At 60.6% G+C, this 14,537-nt stretch overlaps 1 protein-coding gene across 2 annotated transcripts; it reads left to right on the forward strand.

Moving 5' to 3' along the window:
* The first annotated feature begins 2,040 nt into the window (after positions 1-2,040).
* LOC129513723 (chloride channel protein ClC-Ka) lies at positions 2,041-14,510 on the forward strand. 2 transcript variants are annotated; one of them, XM_055331998.1, is made up of 20 exons: positions 2,041-2,068; positions 2,685-2,791; positions 3,465-3,593; positions 4,394-4,522; positions 5,139-5,278; positions 5,601-5,678; positions 5,768-5,846; positions 6,390-6,515; positions 6,820-6,904; positions 6,993-7,094; positions 7,699-7,783; positions 8,056-8,229; positions 8,636-8,705; positions 8,876-8,986; positions 9,295-9,508; positions 10,418-10,551; positions 12,269-12,357; positions 12,501-12,584; positions 13,293-13,379; positions 13,725-14,510. In XM_055331998.1, exons 2-20 carry the CDS (start codon positions 2,692-2,694, stop codon positions 13,770-13,772), a joined length of 2,064 nt encoding a protein of 687 aa, XP_055187973.1. In that variant the 5' UTR covers positions 2,041-2,068; positions 2,685-2,691; the 3' UTR covers positions 13,773-14,510. The 2 variants fall into 2 exon arrangements, with proteins under 2 accessions (XP_055187973.1, XP_055187974.1); XM_055331999.1 differs by having other exon boundaries at positions 8,143-8,229.
* Positions 14,511-14,537: the final 27 nt, after the last annotated feature.

Below are 14,537 nucleotides of genomic sequence, written 5' to 3' on the forward strand. Positions count from 1 at the left end.
CCATGAGGCCTCCCGCCCGCCAGGGAAACAGGAGCCAGTGGCTAAATGCAGACACAGTGTCATGGTGCTGAGGGCCTGAGTCACTGCTCCTGGACGTCAGATCCCGTTACCCACCCCCGCCCACCGTTCCTCCTCCCCTTCCTCCTATCCCTGAGGCATCGCCTATAAATGTACTGGATCTACTGACCTCAGTGGCCAGGAAGGACCTCCAAAGGTCGTCAGGGCCATCCCCCTGTCTCTGGGCATGCTCTCCCTCCAGATCACAGGGATGATCCACTGCCTTGAATCTCAAACCTGCCAGGGCATCCCAGTCACCTGGGGGATCTTTTAACAAATGCAGACTCATCCCTCTGCATCCCAAGATTCTGATTTGGGGTCTTGGGAAGGGACTAAGTATCTGTTCCCCTCAGCTCCCCACACAGCCGGCCCACAGGCCCGTGTTTGGAAACTGCCCATCATTCAGCAGATATTTACTGAACACTTACTATGTGGGGGGCACCATTCCAGGCTCTGGGGGAGTCATGATGAATGACCAATGAGGAGCCATGACTCCCTGGTGCTCCCAGGGCTGGGAGGTGAGGGTGTGGACATCCAGCAGCAGCCGGCCAGCTGATGCTGGCTGTGGGACTGTAGCCTACAGCTGCCTGGAGCCAGAGGCTGGGGTTTGGGATGTCAACAGGGCAGCCAGTTATCCTGTTACTGTACCCGGTCACCAGGTTGGGGTGGCAAGGCGACAGTGGGCCCTGCCCCGCCTCCTACTGCATACACACATGCGCCTATTTTGGATGGACCTGGCTGGGCATCGAGGGTCAGAGAGTGGCTCGGGGTCCCAGGATTTTCACAAGCCACTGAAGGGCCATCATGATTTTCAGAGAGGAGCTTTGTCTGGGGGGAGGGAGAGAGCACAGCTATCCCAAATCTCTTGCCCAAATCTTTCCAAAAGTGACATCAGACCCAAATCATCTGCTTTGTGCCCAAACCCTTGTCCTGACTGATTAAAGCCACAGGGCCTGTAGGAGCTCTGGGGAGGGGAATAGCCAGACAGTCTAGGTATGGGTCCAGCCTCTTCTGTGTGACTTTAGGTCAGTCACTATACCTCTCTGACCCTCTGTCACCTGCCCAATGGTGATCCTACCCTTGACTCACAAGGAGGATGGGATGGGAGGGTGAACTGTGTTGCAGATACAAAAGGCCTGGCGTGTGGCTGGCACATAACCTGTGCGTGCTCCCTCACCCTCATGCCCTCACTCCTACCCTCTGCTGGGGCGGGCTGTCTGTGGCATTTACTCAGAAGTGCCCTGGTTTGAGAGGTAGTTCTCTGAGACTTGGGGAACTGGACATGAGGGTTGAGATCAAGTTCCTCCCCAGGCCCCAAATTACTGCCCCTGCTCCAGCTCATCGGTCCCCTCCCCACCTCTGAGCAAGGTGGGCAGTGCAGCAAGTGCACAGGCTCTGGAGTCCGGCAAACCCTTCAGGGACTCTAATTTCTTTAAAATGGGATAATAACGGGACGCCTGGGTGGCTCAGTAGTTGAGCGTCTGCTTTTGGTTCAGGTCGTGATCCCGGGGTCCTGGGTTCAAGTCCCATCGGGCTCCCTCCAGGGAGCCTGCTTCTCCCTCTGCCTGTGTCTCTGCCTCTCTCTCTGTGTGTCTCTCCCTTTTCTGCTTTTTCAGACCCCTTCCATGTCCAGCTCTGAGAATCCAGGGCCGTGATACTCAGCCCCCGCGGATGACCCCTGCCGTGTGCAGGAGCCTCTCCCTCCCATGTCCCCACCCTGCGGTGTGGTTGAGTGCCACCCTCTGCGGGGCTCCCCTGGGTTCTGGGGAGCTCTGGCTCCTGGTCCCCCTTGGCTGTTCTGGCCTGCATGGCTCAACCGGCCTGGGCAGTTCTGGTTGGTTTGTCAAGGACATTCTTAATGGCCAGGGTAAACCCCGGCAGGGCGGGGAGGGGGGCCCCCCCGGGATGCTGATTGGTGGAGCACATACCTGTTCAGGTGCACCTGGGCTGCCGGCAGAGGAGTCTGTTAGAGGAGGACCGGCTGGAGCCACAGCAGGGCCGACGGACAGAGGTGAGGGGCTGCCGGGTGTGGAGCCGGGCCTGGATTTGGGTGGAACCTGCCAGTGCCAGGGCAGGCAGGGCAGGGGCAGAAGGCTGGGGGGGCTGGGAGCCAGCAGTCGTTATAGCCCTCGTGGGCTGTTCTCCTGGGTCTGCTGTACACCTGCCTCTGTGGCCTGAGCAGAGGAGAGGGGGCACAGGGGTGCAAATGGGGAGTCAGAGCAGTTCATGGGGACCCTGCAGTGTGAGGGACTCTGAGGGGCAAGGGGATTGCTCTGAGCAGTGGAAGCAGCCAAGTGTGCAAGGAGGATAGGAAGTGGTGTCCACAGCAGGGGGAAGTGAGTTCTGAGGCTTGGGATCCTGTCCTGATCGATCTGCTACTGGACACAGAGGACACAGGAACCCCGACCCCCACCCTGCACCCTAGCACACATATGCGCACCCTCAGTGACACCCTCTTAGTGATGAGGACCCATTGGACCTATGTCCGCTCCTGATAACTCCACACACACCTGCACTCAGGAAAACACCTCTTTTTATGTGGGAAGTAGCAGTGTGGGGGGGGGGGCATGTGGCAGAGTAAGGGCATTGGAGCAGCTTACCAAGGGTCTGTCTGTCTGTCTGCTCAGGGACCCCATGGAAGAGCTGGTGGGGCTGCGTGAGGGCTCCTCGGGGAGCCCCGTGAGTCTTCGGGAGCTATGGGGCCCGTGTCCCCGCGTCCGCCGAAGCATTCGAGGTGAGAGCTAGGTCCTCTCTCCATGGAAGACCCCTCAGGATATCACCCCTACCCGGACCCCACCTCCCTCACCTGCCTTGAAACCCGAGAGCTGCCCTGCCTCCATGTGCCCACCATCTCCGGGTGGCAGGGAGGGAAGGGACCTGTCTGCCTGTCCATCGGCCTGTGGGTCTAGATGTCTGCTCTCTGCCTTTGGGGAAAGTAGCCCCAAAGCCTGATGGCTGTGCTAGGGGCCTTGCTCGGGGCCCAGTGGGTACAGCCTGGCCTGACCAGCACGGCCTGTAGGATAGGCCCACAGGTCTGGAGCCAAGGAGGGGTCCTGCTAGACTCCTGTTCTCCAAGCTGTGCCCTGCGGAGACGCTGGAGGAATCTGTAGCTCGCAGCACACCCTCCCCCTCCCCAGCCGGCCAGTTCAATCTTCCATGAGCCTCCAGTGCAGAGTGGGGAAGGGAGGGTGCACAGGTCAAAGGTCCCCTAGCAGGGCCCATAGGCCTGTCACCTTCACTTGCCACGACTCCTGCTTCGCCCCTCCTGCGCAGAGCCCCTTCTCAGCTGCCCTGGACCTGACCCCGTGGCCATAGGCCCACACTGGGGCCTGAGCAGGCCTCCGGGGAAGGGGCTGTCTGTGTCCCGTCCCCAGCCCTGGGCTGTGACCCAGTGTCCCTGCCCTCAGGTGGCCTGGAGTGGCTGAAGCAGAAGCTGTTCCGAGTTGGGGAGGACTGGTACTTCCTGATGACCCTCGGGGTGCTCATGGCTCTGATCAGCTACACCATGAACTTCGCTATCGGGCGTGTGGTCCGAGGTAACCCCTCCCTGACACGCACACCTGCTCTGGACACAGAGTCTCACGCACGCTCTCGGGATGCCACATGGGCCGCCAGGTGCATCGTGGGTGGAGGAGGGCTCGGGGTAGGGAGGAGGCCTGGGGCTGGTCCAGGCTTTGCTCTTGGCTTGCTGTGTCATCCTGGAGAGGCTCCTGCCCCTCTCTGGGCCTCAGTTTCCTCATCGGCACAATGAACAAGAGAGACCTGAATGTTCCCAAGAGCCCTTCTTCCTCTGAGCTCTGTGCCTACCTCTTCCTGCTGCCCCGTTCCTTCTCCCGGCTCCCTCCTTGCTCTCAGCTCAGTAACTCGGGGGGAGGGCACTTGCTTAGACCCCCAGACACAGAACTTCCTTTTCCCATGCTTCAGCGGGCTCTCTCCACCCTGAGATCTCCCGGAATGGGGGGCACGGGGCAGGAAGGTTCTAACACTCCCCTGGTAGACTTGCTCAGGTGCCATCAGGAGGACCTGCTGCGCACCACGCCCTGGACATCATTTGAGGGCTTTCTCACAATGACCCTGTGAGGAGGTCCCACCACTAGCCTATTGGACAGATGAGGAAACAGAGGCTCACAGAGGTTAAGTCACATGCGCAAAGTCATCCAGTAGGTAGTGGCAGCCGCAGGATCTGGATCCAGGGTCCTATTCCTTCCTCCATCTGGGCATCTGCCACTCACGGGGTGGCCCTGGGCCTCCCCTCTTTGAGCCTCCATTTCCTGGTCAGTGGACACCTGAGGACCGCAGAGCCTATGACGGCTCCCTGACTCCCCGGTGTCCCCAGCACACAAGTGGCTATACCGGGAGATTGGGGACAGCCACCTGCTCCGGTATCTCTCCTGGACCGTGTACCCTGTGGCCCTGGTCTCCTTCTCCTCCGGCTTCTCCCAGAGCATCACGCCCTTCTCCGGAGGTGAGCCATTTGTCGCGGTGCCCAACCGCAGTGCCTGGTGCCAGAGCTTTTTCATATCCCTCTGGGCTTCTGGGGGGAGGCAGGAAGCAGTGACCCCATTTCACAGCCAGAGATGCCAGCCTCAGAAGAGTCACGCTGCTTGCCCCAGAGTCACACCGTGAGAAGGCCAGATCTTGACTCTTGGGTCACTGCTGGCCCTACTTCCTTTGCGAGGGTGCCTCTGGGCCGCGACAGGGAGGACTGGTGGCAGGCTCCCCAGGGAGGGGTTCCCGGGGGCGCTCAGCTCCCCCAGGCCTCTCAGCTCTGCCTCCAGCTCCAGGCCAGCACTGGGGAGCTCCAGGAGTGCATCCAGGGGTGGCCTGAGATCCTACCCCAGGTTCCCCCCATTGTGCCATAGCCCCCCAGCTGTGCCATGGGCTCAGCTGGAATGACACAGGCAGCTCCTGTCCCCTCTCTGACCCTCAGCTGCCCCATGTGCAAATGAGTTCACGTACCCTAACTCAGGGTTTGGAGGGCCTGACACGATCATGATGCGAAACATTTTGGGCAGGGTGAAATGTTAAGAGTTTAATCTAGGCACTGTCCCTGCTCTTTGCCCTGTCCATCCCCTGCCAAGGTTCCGGAATCCCAGAGCTGAAGACTATCCTGTCAGGCGTGGTGTTGGAGGACTACCTGGATATCAAGAATTTCGGGGCCAAGGTGGCGGGCCTCACCTGCACCCTGGCCACGGGCAGCACCATCTTCCTGGGCAAAGTGGTATGGGCAGAGGCGAGAGCACCCCCACCCCGCCCTGCCCTCTGCCTTCTCCCCCGGCCCCGCAGAAGCTGAGTCACTGGGGAGGACTCAGGCCAGTGCCTGCCTTCAGGGGTTCAGACCTGGGGACGAGGCAGGCTGGGTCCCCAGAGTGTGACGAGAGAGCTGGGGAGACGGAGGGTAAGGGAGCCATGAGCAGCCGTGTAGGTCTGGATGAGGCTCCCTCTGCACACCCCCCAGCCCTGGGCCCCAGAGGGGGGAGCACGGGCTCTGACTCCCGACCAGAGGCGAGTCCCGTGCCCTGTGCCCACACCTCCCCTGGCAGGGCCCCTTCGTGCACCTGTCTGTGATGATCGCTGCCTACCTGGGCCGTGTGCACATCAAGACGATTGGGGAGTCTGAGGTAATGGGGACAGAGGGCCCCCCTTGGAGGAACGAGAGGGAGGGAAGGGTGGGGGTTGACTCTGAGCCCCAGACTCGGGATCCCCCCAGAACAAGAGTAAGCAGAACGAGATGCTGGTGGCAGCGGCAGCGGTGGGCGTGGCCACGGTGTTTGCAGCACCCTTCAGTGGTGAGACCCTCCCTCCCGCCCCTCCCTTGCACCCCGGGGCCCCCCCACGCCCCTCATGCCCCCTGGCCCTGCGGATCGCCCTACTCATTCCTCTGTCCAGCTGAGAGCCCTGGAGGAGGGGTGGGCGCTAATTCAGGTCTCGGTTCTTCCTGCAAGTCCTTTGAGGGCACAGCCACCCCAGGGTGGGGTGGAGGTGGGTGTCAGGACGCCTCCGGGTTACATCAGGCAGACTTGGGGTTGAGGTCCAGCTCCCCCGTGTCACCCTGGCCCGGTGAGTTCAGCTCTCTGAGCCTCGTCTCCTTGTCTGTGAAATGGGGATAATTGGCCCACGCCACGGGGCTGCTGGAGGGATTGAGACGGCCCAGGAGGGCACATCCAGGTGTGCTCTCTGGGCTCCTGCCTGCCCTCCCTCACTCGGCTCAGACCCAAAGAGGGGGTTGGGGTAGCCCCTTCTGTGCAGGACTGTAGGGGAACAGGACCGGAGGGGCCAGGGCGCTGGGATGGATGGAGTGGGGCTCTGTCTAAGCTCCGCATCGCCTTCAGGCGTCCTGTTCAGCATTGAGGTCATGTCTTCCCACTTCTCCGTCTGGGATTACTGGAGGGGCTTCTTCGCTGCCACCTGCGGGGCCTTCATGTTCCGCCTCCTGGCCGTCTTCAACAGCGAGCAGGGTGCGTCCCCCGCAGACCGCCTGACCCCAGCCCTGGCTCCCTCCCTTCCCTCCTTCTCCCATCTTGCCTCCTTCTCTCCTCTTCTTCCTGACCCACACTGGGCGTGGAAGGGCACGGGGCCCCGAGAGTACAGGGGGGCAGAGGGGAACAAGGCGACAAGGGCTGGTTGTTGGGGCCTTGAATGCCGGGTAAGGGTATTCGGGGCAGAACTTAGCACCCCCTCCACACTCCTGCTTGTTAAGTCTGGGACTTGGGTTTGGCCGGGGTTGGGCTGCGGGCCCTGATCATTGCCCTCCTTCCCCAGAGACCATCACCTCCCTCTACAAGACCAACTTCAGAGTGGATGTCCCCTTTGACCTGCCAGAGATCTTCTTTTTTGTGGCATTGGGGTGAGTGAGCGCCTTGGGCCCCTTGGGAGCCCAGCTGGGGGCCGCTCTGGTTCCTGGGACGGGCTCTGGACTCACCTTCCCTCCGCAGGGCCATCTGTGGTATCCTGAGCTGCGCTTACCTCTTCTGTCAGCGAACATTCCTTGGTTTTGTCAAGACCAACCGGGTCACCTCCAAGCTGCTGGCTACCAGGTGGGCTCTGGGCAGGGACTGGGGACCTCTCAGGGAGGACGACTCCCCCAGCCTCCAGAGCCCACAGCTCCCACTCTCTGCGCTGTCAACCTCCTGCGGAGCCCCCCGAGCCTTCCTAGTCCACACCCCACTCATGAAGCCCTTACACCCCCTAACACTCCACAATCACCGCCCCCCAGCTTGTGGAGCTACCAGCCCCTCCATGTGCTCCCCAGTCCCCCTGAGTCCTCCGTCGCAGGCTTGCAGCCCGCACGAAGCCCTACTCTCCCACAGAGCCTGCAGCCCTAATCAAGCCCTGCTCCTCCCCAAACTTTGCCTGCCCCCTGCCATTGGCATCTGCCCAGGCCGCCATGCATGGCTCCCCATGGCCTGCCGGGGGCTCCGTCCCCAACTCTCCAATCAGCCGGGTTGGGGGGGGATGGCTGACCCGCACAGACTTCTTCCCCTGGGCGGTGAGGGGGGCTGGCTTGTGTCCCCCACTCCGGTTTCTGCCTCAGTGCAGCCCTTGGTGTGGGGGGGCCTGCTCCTGCCCGGTGCCCCCTCCGTGGGGTGGGGAGAAGAAGAGGGCTGGCCCGGAGCTTACCCCCCACCCCCCGCCCCACAGCAAACCTCTGTATTCCGCCCTGGTGGCCTTGGTTCTGGCCTCCATCACCTACCCCCCTGGCGTGGGCCGCTTCCTGGCCTCTCGGGTAAGGGGCGCTGAGCTGGGGCAGCGGGAGTGGGGAGCCCCCATCGGTTACCCACACTGTGCCCGGCATCTCGCTTCATCTGTAAGGCGAAGCCTGTGGGGCATCCTCAAGTTCCAGATGAGGACACTGCAGCCCCGGCAGGGGGGAGGAGGGAAGGGGGCGGAGGATCAGAGCCCTTCCCAAGGAGGAAAGTAGCAGAGGAGGCTTTGAGGCAGGCTCGGGGTGCGGGGTGGCAGGAAGGCTGCAGGGTTCCGGCCCGTCCCCCGCACCAGCTGTCCATGAGGGAGCATCTGGACTCACTGTTCGACAACCACTCGTGGGCGCTGATGACCAGGAACTCATCCCCGCCCTGGCCCCAGGAGCTCGACCCCCAGAACCTGTGGTTTGAATGGTACCACCCGCGCTTCACCATCTTTGGGACCCTCGCCTTCTTTCTGGTTATGAAGGTGGGTGCCGGGGCCCCCGGGGTTGTGCAGAGTGGAGGCCGGCCTTGGACGGGGTGGGGAGCCGTGCCTCCCATTGCGTGGGCGCCCGGGCCTTCCACCCAGGCTTCCTGACCTGCCTCCGGCCAGCTCTGACCGGGCCAAGTGGCTGAGGTTCTGAGCCTCGGTTTCCTCATCTTTCAAATGGGAGAGTTGCTGTGCCTACCTCAAAGGGAAGGTTGAAAGGCAAGAAAGGAAAGCCCTTGGCGAGGTGCCAGGCACACAGCAGGCTCTTTGTCAGGGTGGGTTTCCTGCCTTGGGTCAGTGCCCGGCCTGGACAGCCTCCTCCCTGGGCAAGTGCCCCATCCCCTGGCCATCCCCCTCTCGGCCGCTCTCGTCCAGTTGCCTCTAACCTCTGCTGCTCCCGCAGTTCTGGATGCTGATTCTGGCCACCACCATCCCGATGCCCGCTGGATACTTCATGCCCATATTCATCTTTGGTGAGTCTGGGGTTCCCAGGGTCTGCGATGATCAGGGTTACTGGACCATGGCTCCTGGCTCTCTCCCTCCCCCCCACCCCGTCAGATGGTACTGATGCTGGTCCCCAGGAATGGAGGGGTGTGGGGACCGCGTCAGCCTGGCTCCCCCACCGCCCCCTGTCTGTGGCCAGGAGCTGCCATCGGGCGCCTCATAGGGGAGGCCCTCGCTCTCGCCTTCCCCGAGGGCATCGTGGCTGGAGGGGTCACCAACCCCATCATGCCTGGGGGTTATGCCCTGGCAGGTGAGTGGGCTGGGTCCCCCCCCCCCGAGAGGGCAGACTTTGGGGGCCTGAGGGGCAGGGCACGGGGAGGTCGCTGAGCCTCCCGATGAGTCCCCTGCCCGAGCCCCCTCCCTTGAGCCCCCATTGTTCCCTCTAGCTCCCGTCTTGTCCCTGGTTTCCCATCCTGTCCCTCACATGCCCCCCCTCCCCGAGCCCAGGCCCCAGGGCACCTCTAGCAGTGGACAGGTCCCCCCAGTGCGAGGCCCCCTGCCCTCCACGTGAGGCTGGCCCCTGGCCTAAGCCACCCACCCTGGCTTTGCCCCTGGCAGGGGCTGCGGCCTTCTCGGGGGCCGTGACCCACACCATCTCCACGGCGCTGCTGGCCTTCGAGCTGACGGGCCAGATCGTACACGCACTGCCCGTGTTGATGGCCGTGCTGGCGGCCAACGCCATCGCCCAGAGCTGCCAGCCCTCCTTCTACGACGGCACCATCATCGTCAAGAAGCTGCCGTACCTTCCATGGATCCGAGGCCGAAAAATCAGGTGAGAGGAGCCCACGTTGCGCTGGATGATGGGGGTGAAGGCCTCCCTGCCCCCCGCAGAAAACCGCACTGTGGTGGACCTTGGACATGGGGGGGCCTGGAAGGGGCCAGCACACAGCCACGTCGTCTCCACTCTCTCCAGCTCCCTGCATGCCCCTGGGCAAGTGCTTGGCCCCCTGGGCCTCAGTGTCTCATTGGTCATCAGTCTGTCTACACAACAGGACAGCTATTGCCAGTTTGCTGGACGCTGGGGCACAGAGAGGTGCCGCGCTTTGCCGCCCGACACACAGATTCAGCACCAGATCTGGGAGGTCCCCTCCTCTCTCCCACTCCTGCTCTGCTGTCCTTGCTGGGACGTTGGGGCTGGAATCAGGCTTTGGAATCCCGCTTGGCCAGACAGGACAAGAGCCGCCTGTCCCCGGAGAAGCAGGACTAAGAGGCTCTGAGAGTCTCAGGTCCCAGGCCCAACTCCAAGCGTGTGCAAGCCGTCACCTTGGTGCACACCTTAGTTTCTCCATCTGTAAAATGGGAGTGGCGGCTCCAGTGATTTTCAAACTTTAAATTAATAATAATTTGTGATTTTCAAATTTTAAAAGCTTTCTTTTCCTCTTTTGCCATAAAACGTTTCTTCAAACAAAACTCTCCAGGGAAGGCTGCTGAGTAAAACACACCAGAGCGGAGCCAGTCTTGGGGGTGATAGGGGTTTGGGGGCTGGGAATCCAGAGCCAGGCCATGGGTGAGCTGTCCCCAAGTTCCTCCCCACCTTGGGGTTCCAGGAGCTGCTCATCCTAGGACTCTCTCAGTGCCTGCCCACACCCAAGAACCAGCCCCACCAGGTACCCCTGCCTCATCCTGGGGTCCGGAGATACCCTCGCTCCAGGACCTGAGGGGAGCACCCGTCTGCCTGCAGCTCCCACCGTGTGATTGTGGAGCACTTCATGAACCGTACCATCACCACGCTGGCCAAGGACACGCCGCTGGAGGAAGTGGCCAGGATCGTGACCTCCACAGACATGGCCAAGTTCTTCCTGGTGGAGAGCACAGGTGCCCAGCAGGAAGGGGGGAGCACGGGTAGGGAGGGGGCATTCCCTCTACCTTTGTCTTTGGCCTTCGAGGGTCAGGTCCAGGAAGGGGGAAGCAGGGCATTGGACCTGCTAGTCACCTGCATCTGAACCTTATCTCTGCAACGGTGCACCTGTGGGCAGGTCATTTCACCTTTCTGAGCCTCAGTTTCCGCACTGGTAAAATGGAGACAATGACCTCCCTAACTTGGGGTGGTCGACGTGTTTAAAAGAGATGAGAGGAGGCTTGTAAGGCACTCCAGGGGTAGCTTTAGGAATTCTAGAAGCCAGGCCTGGTGTGCTTGGGAGTGGGGGTAAAATGATGGGAACATGAGGTGTCGAAAGACTCCTTACCTGGGCCTCTCCTTCAAGCATTCCTCAGCTAACTCACCTCTCCTGAAACCCTGTTGCCATGAGAAAAATGTCTTTTTAAAGAAAAATGAATGAGTGCTTTTGTGGAAAGGACACACAAGCTGAATCTTGGGGAACTATCTAGCGAGAGCCTCATTTCTCCATTGGGACAAGTACAGTAAGAATAAGAAAGATTTGGGTGGAGGGAGGCAGCCATGTCCACTCAGGGCCGCTGTCAGCCCACATGTGCAAGGTACATACTTGGCAGGCATAGAACAGCTGGATTTTGAGTCCTACTCATCCTTTGGGCAGTTACCTTGTTCAGTGAGCAACCTGCCCAACTGTATGGGTTACCCCTCATACCTCCTCCCCCTCAAGAGGCCATAAAGCCATTTACGAGCAGCAGAACCGTGGGCAAACCCTGTAAGCTCTCTGAAGTGCAGTTTCCCCACCTGGGAAATAGAGACCAACATGGAGTTGTCAGAGGTTCTCATCCCAAATGCCAGGCCCTCTCCCCACCCAGATTGGGATACCGTTAACATTATCCCACAGAATACACCAAATATGCCATTTTGGAAATATTTGCATATGGATGACTCCTCCAAGAGGCTTGACCTCCTGGAACAAAGACAAAATTGGCCTCTAAGACAAAGTCTGCTTCTACCCTTAGAGCCACAGGAAGCAAAGAGCTCCCCAACCAGCACAGGCCCAGGCTATGGGACCCTGATGCTCACCAAGAAATTGTTGTTGTTTTTTAACGGGAGAGCATCTCTACGTCTAGCTGTGAGGTTTTGATTTTACCTGACAAGAAGGAAAAATGCCAGGCTGCCCCCTCAAAACCTGCCAACTCCGGCGATAGCCCGGAGTGAGGCTTGCCAAGCCCTCAGCCCACAGTAGGACCTCAGAGCATGATGGCCTTCGGGGTTCACACTTCCACTGGGCTGAGACACATGTGAAATTTTTTTGTGGGAAATGAGGGGCAAAGCCCAGGCCTGACGCATGGATGTCTTCATGCAGTGTCCCAAACCCGCTCATGCCTTGAGACTCTGCCGCATGGGGAATCAGGGTGGGCAGGTGACCTCTCGGCCCCCTGGCAGCCTTACCCAGCCGCCCTCAATTACCCCACCTCCACACCAGCTCAGTGACCTTGGGCAGGATGATTAACCTCTCCGTGTCTCTGAGCCTCAGCTTCCTCTTCTGTAAAATCCGCGGCAATAGCTCCCGACCCAGAGGGCTGCTGTAGGTTCCTGAGGGACATGGGAATGCCTGGTACGGTTCTTGGCACACAGTCGCTGCCCAGTAAATGTGTCTTCTTCCTAATGTGGCTCTCTCCCTCTCCACTTGTGCAGAGTCTCAGATCCTGGTGGGCACGGTGGGAAGGGCCCACTTGGTGCAGGCACTCCAGGCTGAGCCACCTTACTGGGCTTCAGGACGCCAGGTGAGTACTCGTGTGGGGTGTCAGGATGGGGAATGGTGAGCAGGGGAGTGAGGGGGACGCCTCTGGGAAGGGTGCTTTGAGAGGGACAGCCTGGAGGAGGCAGAGGCTGGCCCAGGGCCCCATAATCCTTCCTCCACCCCCAGCGGTGTCTCCAGGACATCTTGGCAGGGGGCTGTCCCCTGGAGCCAGTGACCCTGCAGCTGACCCCAGAGACCTCTCTGCACCAGGTAATGGGTTCAGGCAGACAAGGACAGTGGGATAAAGGGGAAAGAGCCTAAGAGGGGAATTTAGGGTCTAGCTTTCTTGGCACCCTGTGGCTCTCTGGGTCTGTATCCTCATCTGTAGAATGAGCAGAGTGGTCCTTGTCCTCTCTGTCCCTCATTCCTAGGGATCTTGGGATGATGCAAAGACTAGGGAGGAGGGAGAGCTTGGGTGGAGAAAGACAGTAGTTAAAAATATGTTTTTGCATATGAGGGCCCATGTGGGTCTCAATTTCAGGTCTCCTACATTCTCCCTGTGTGATCCATGTGGGCAGATTACCTGGTCACTCCGAATGCTGATCCCTCCCTACCCTGCACAACAGGGGCTTTGGCACATGGGGTTGGGAGGGGCACTAGCAGGTTGAGGACCGTGCAGGCGGCCTCAGCTCCTCTGTGGAGCCCGAGGATCTCCCTAAATAAACCGGTCCTGTCCATTGGTCCCTCGTGTGGACTCTGGAGACCCCAGGTGGCCGCAGAGGACATTGCGGGCCCAGGTCCATTACTACACCCCGCCCCTTTCCCAGGCTCTAAGACAGGGGCGTGGGGACAGAGCCCTGGCTGGAGCCTCCACCTCGGCTCACAGCCCCGGGGGCGGGGGCGTGGGAGATACTGAAGCCAGGGGTGTGGACTGAGCACCACTTGTCCTCTGACGTTTGCTGACCACTCCTCCTCCAGGCACACAACCTCTTTGAGCTGTTGAACCTTCAGTCCCTCCCTGTGACGTCTCTGGGCAGAGCTGTGGGCTCCGTGTCTTGGGTGGAGGTACGAGGGCCCCAGGGTCAGAGCCAGGCAGAGGAGCCATCCTTCAGCAGGTGGGGTGGCCGTGTTGGGGGGGACACCAGTATCCTCCCATCCAAATTTAGAGAGGCCTCATTGGATTCTAACGAGCCCCACTTTTTGGCCTAGAGTGCCTGGCTGTGGCTTTGTGGCCCCTGGCCAGCCCCGCCATTCCCTGGGCCTAAATGATCCCATCTGTGCAGTGGGGAGGCCCTGGCTTTAACATCTACCCCCGGAATCAACCCTGAGGGCAGCCAGACAATGCTGGAATCCCCACTCTCAGCCTCCCCTACACCCTCCCTCCCCCAAACCCCTCTTTCTCTGTTCTAGTTGAAGAAAGCAATTTCTAACCTGACAAACCCGCCAGCCCCAAAGTGAGCCAGCCCAGCAAGATGAAACAGGGTGGCCGGGCCACCCTGGTGAAGGAGATGGGGCAGGGACCCTGCGCCTCCTCCCCCATCACCACAGCCCCTCCTCTCCAGCCCGGCTCAGCTCCTCCTCGGGGAAGCAGGCAGCGCTCACCATGCTCCATCCTGGGTGGCACGAAGCGCTCCATCCCGCAAAGGACAAATCCCACCCTGGACCGAGCAGGATGCGAGACCGCAGAAAGCCAGTGGACACTGGGTGCTCATTGCAGTCACCAAGTCCACAGTGAAGACATTGGTGTACGGCTGTCACCGAGGGTGGGCACAGATGCCCTGTGAGGGCTGTGGGACTCCCAACCAGAGGCTCCAGAGAAAAATAAAGCTGGTTCCCAGAAAAATAAAGCTGGTTCCCGGAGCTGTAGATCTTCTCTCAGCTCTGAGGGTGTGGACCGATGTGTGCGGGCCCTGGGCGAGCTCTTGGGGCCCCCTGGTGGCCACGTAGGCATCGCAGGCCTGGGACCCTGGCTTCCCACGGCTGGCCTGTGCCCCCTCCGTGGCTGGGAGACAGGGTAGGAGACCAGGCCCCCCACCAGGTCTTATGCTGCTTGTCCTCATGTATAGGAAGGACCTTCTGGGCCCCAGTGGCTCAGCGGTTTAGCGCCACCTTCGGCCCAGGGCCTGATCCTGGAGACCCGGGATCGAGTCCCACGTCGGGCTCCCTGCATGGAGCCTGCTTCTCCCTCTGCCTGTGTCTCTGCCTCTCTCTCTCTCTGTCTCT

Source organism: Nyctereutes procyonoides, unplaced genomic scaffold (genome assembly GCF_905146905.1).
Source record: "Nyctereutes procyonoides isolate TBG_1078 unplaced genomic scaffold, NYPRO_anot_genome, whole genome shotgun sequence".
NCBI classification, from domain to species: domain Eukaryota; kingdom Metazoa; phylum Chordata; class Mammalia; order Carnivora; family Canidae; genus Nyctereutes; species Nyctereutes procyonoides.

Bases quoted from the DNA above. Each gene is read 5' to 3' on its own strand.
- LOC129513723 (XM_055331998.1), top strand. From the start codon at position 2,692: ATGGAAGAGCTGGTGGGGCTGCGTGAGGGCTCCTCGGGGAGCCCCGTG. The intron at 2,792-3,464 runs GTGAGAGCTAGG...CCCTGCCCTCAG, and splicing joins CGTCCGCCGAAGCATTCGAG to GTGGCCTGGAGTGGCTGAAG. The intron at 7,784-8,055 runs GTAAGGGGCGCT...CCCCCGCACCAG, and splicing joins GCCGCTTCCTGGCCTCTCGG to CTGTCCATGAGGGAGCATCT.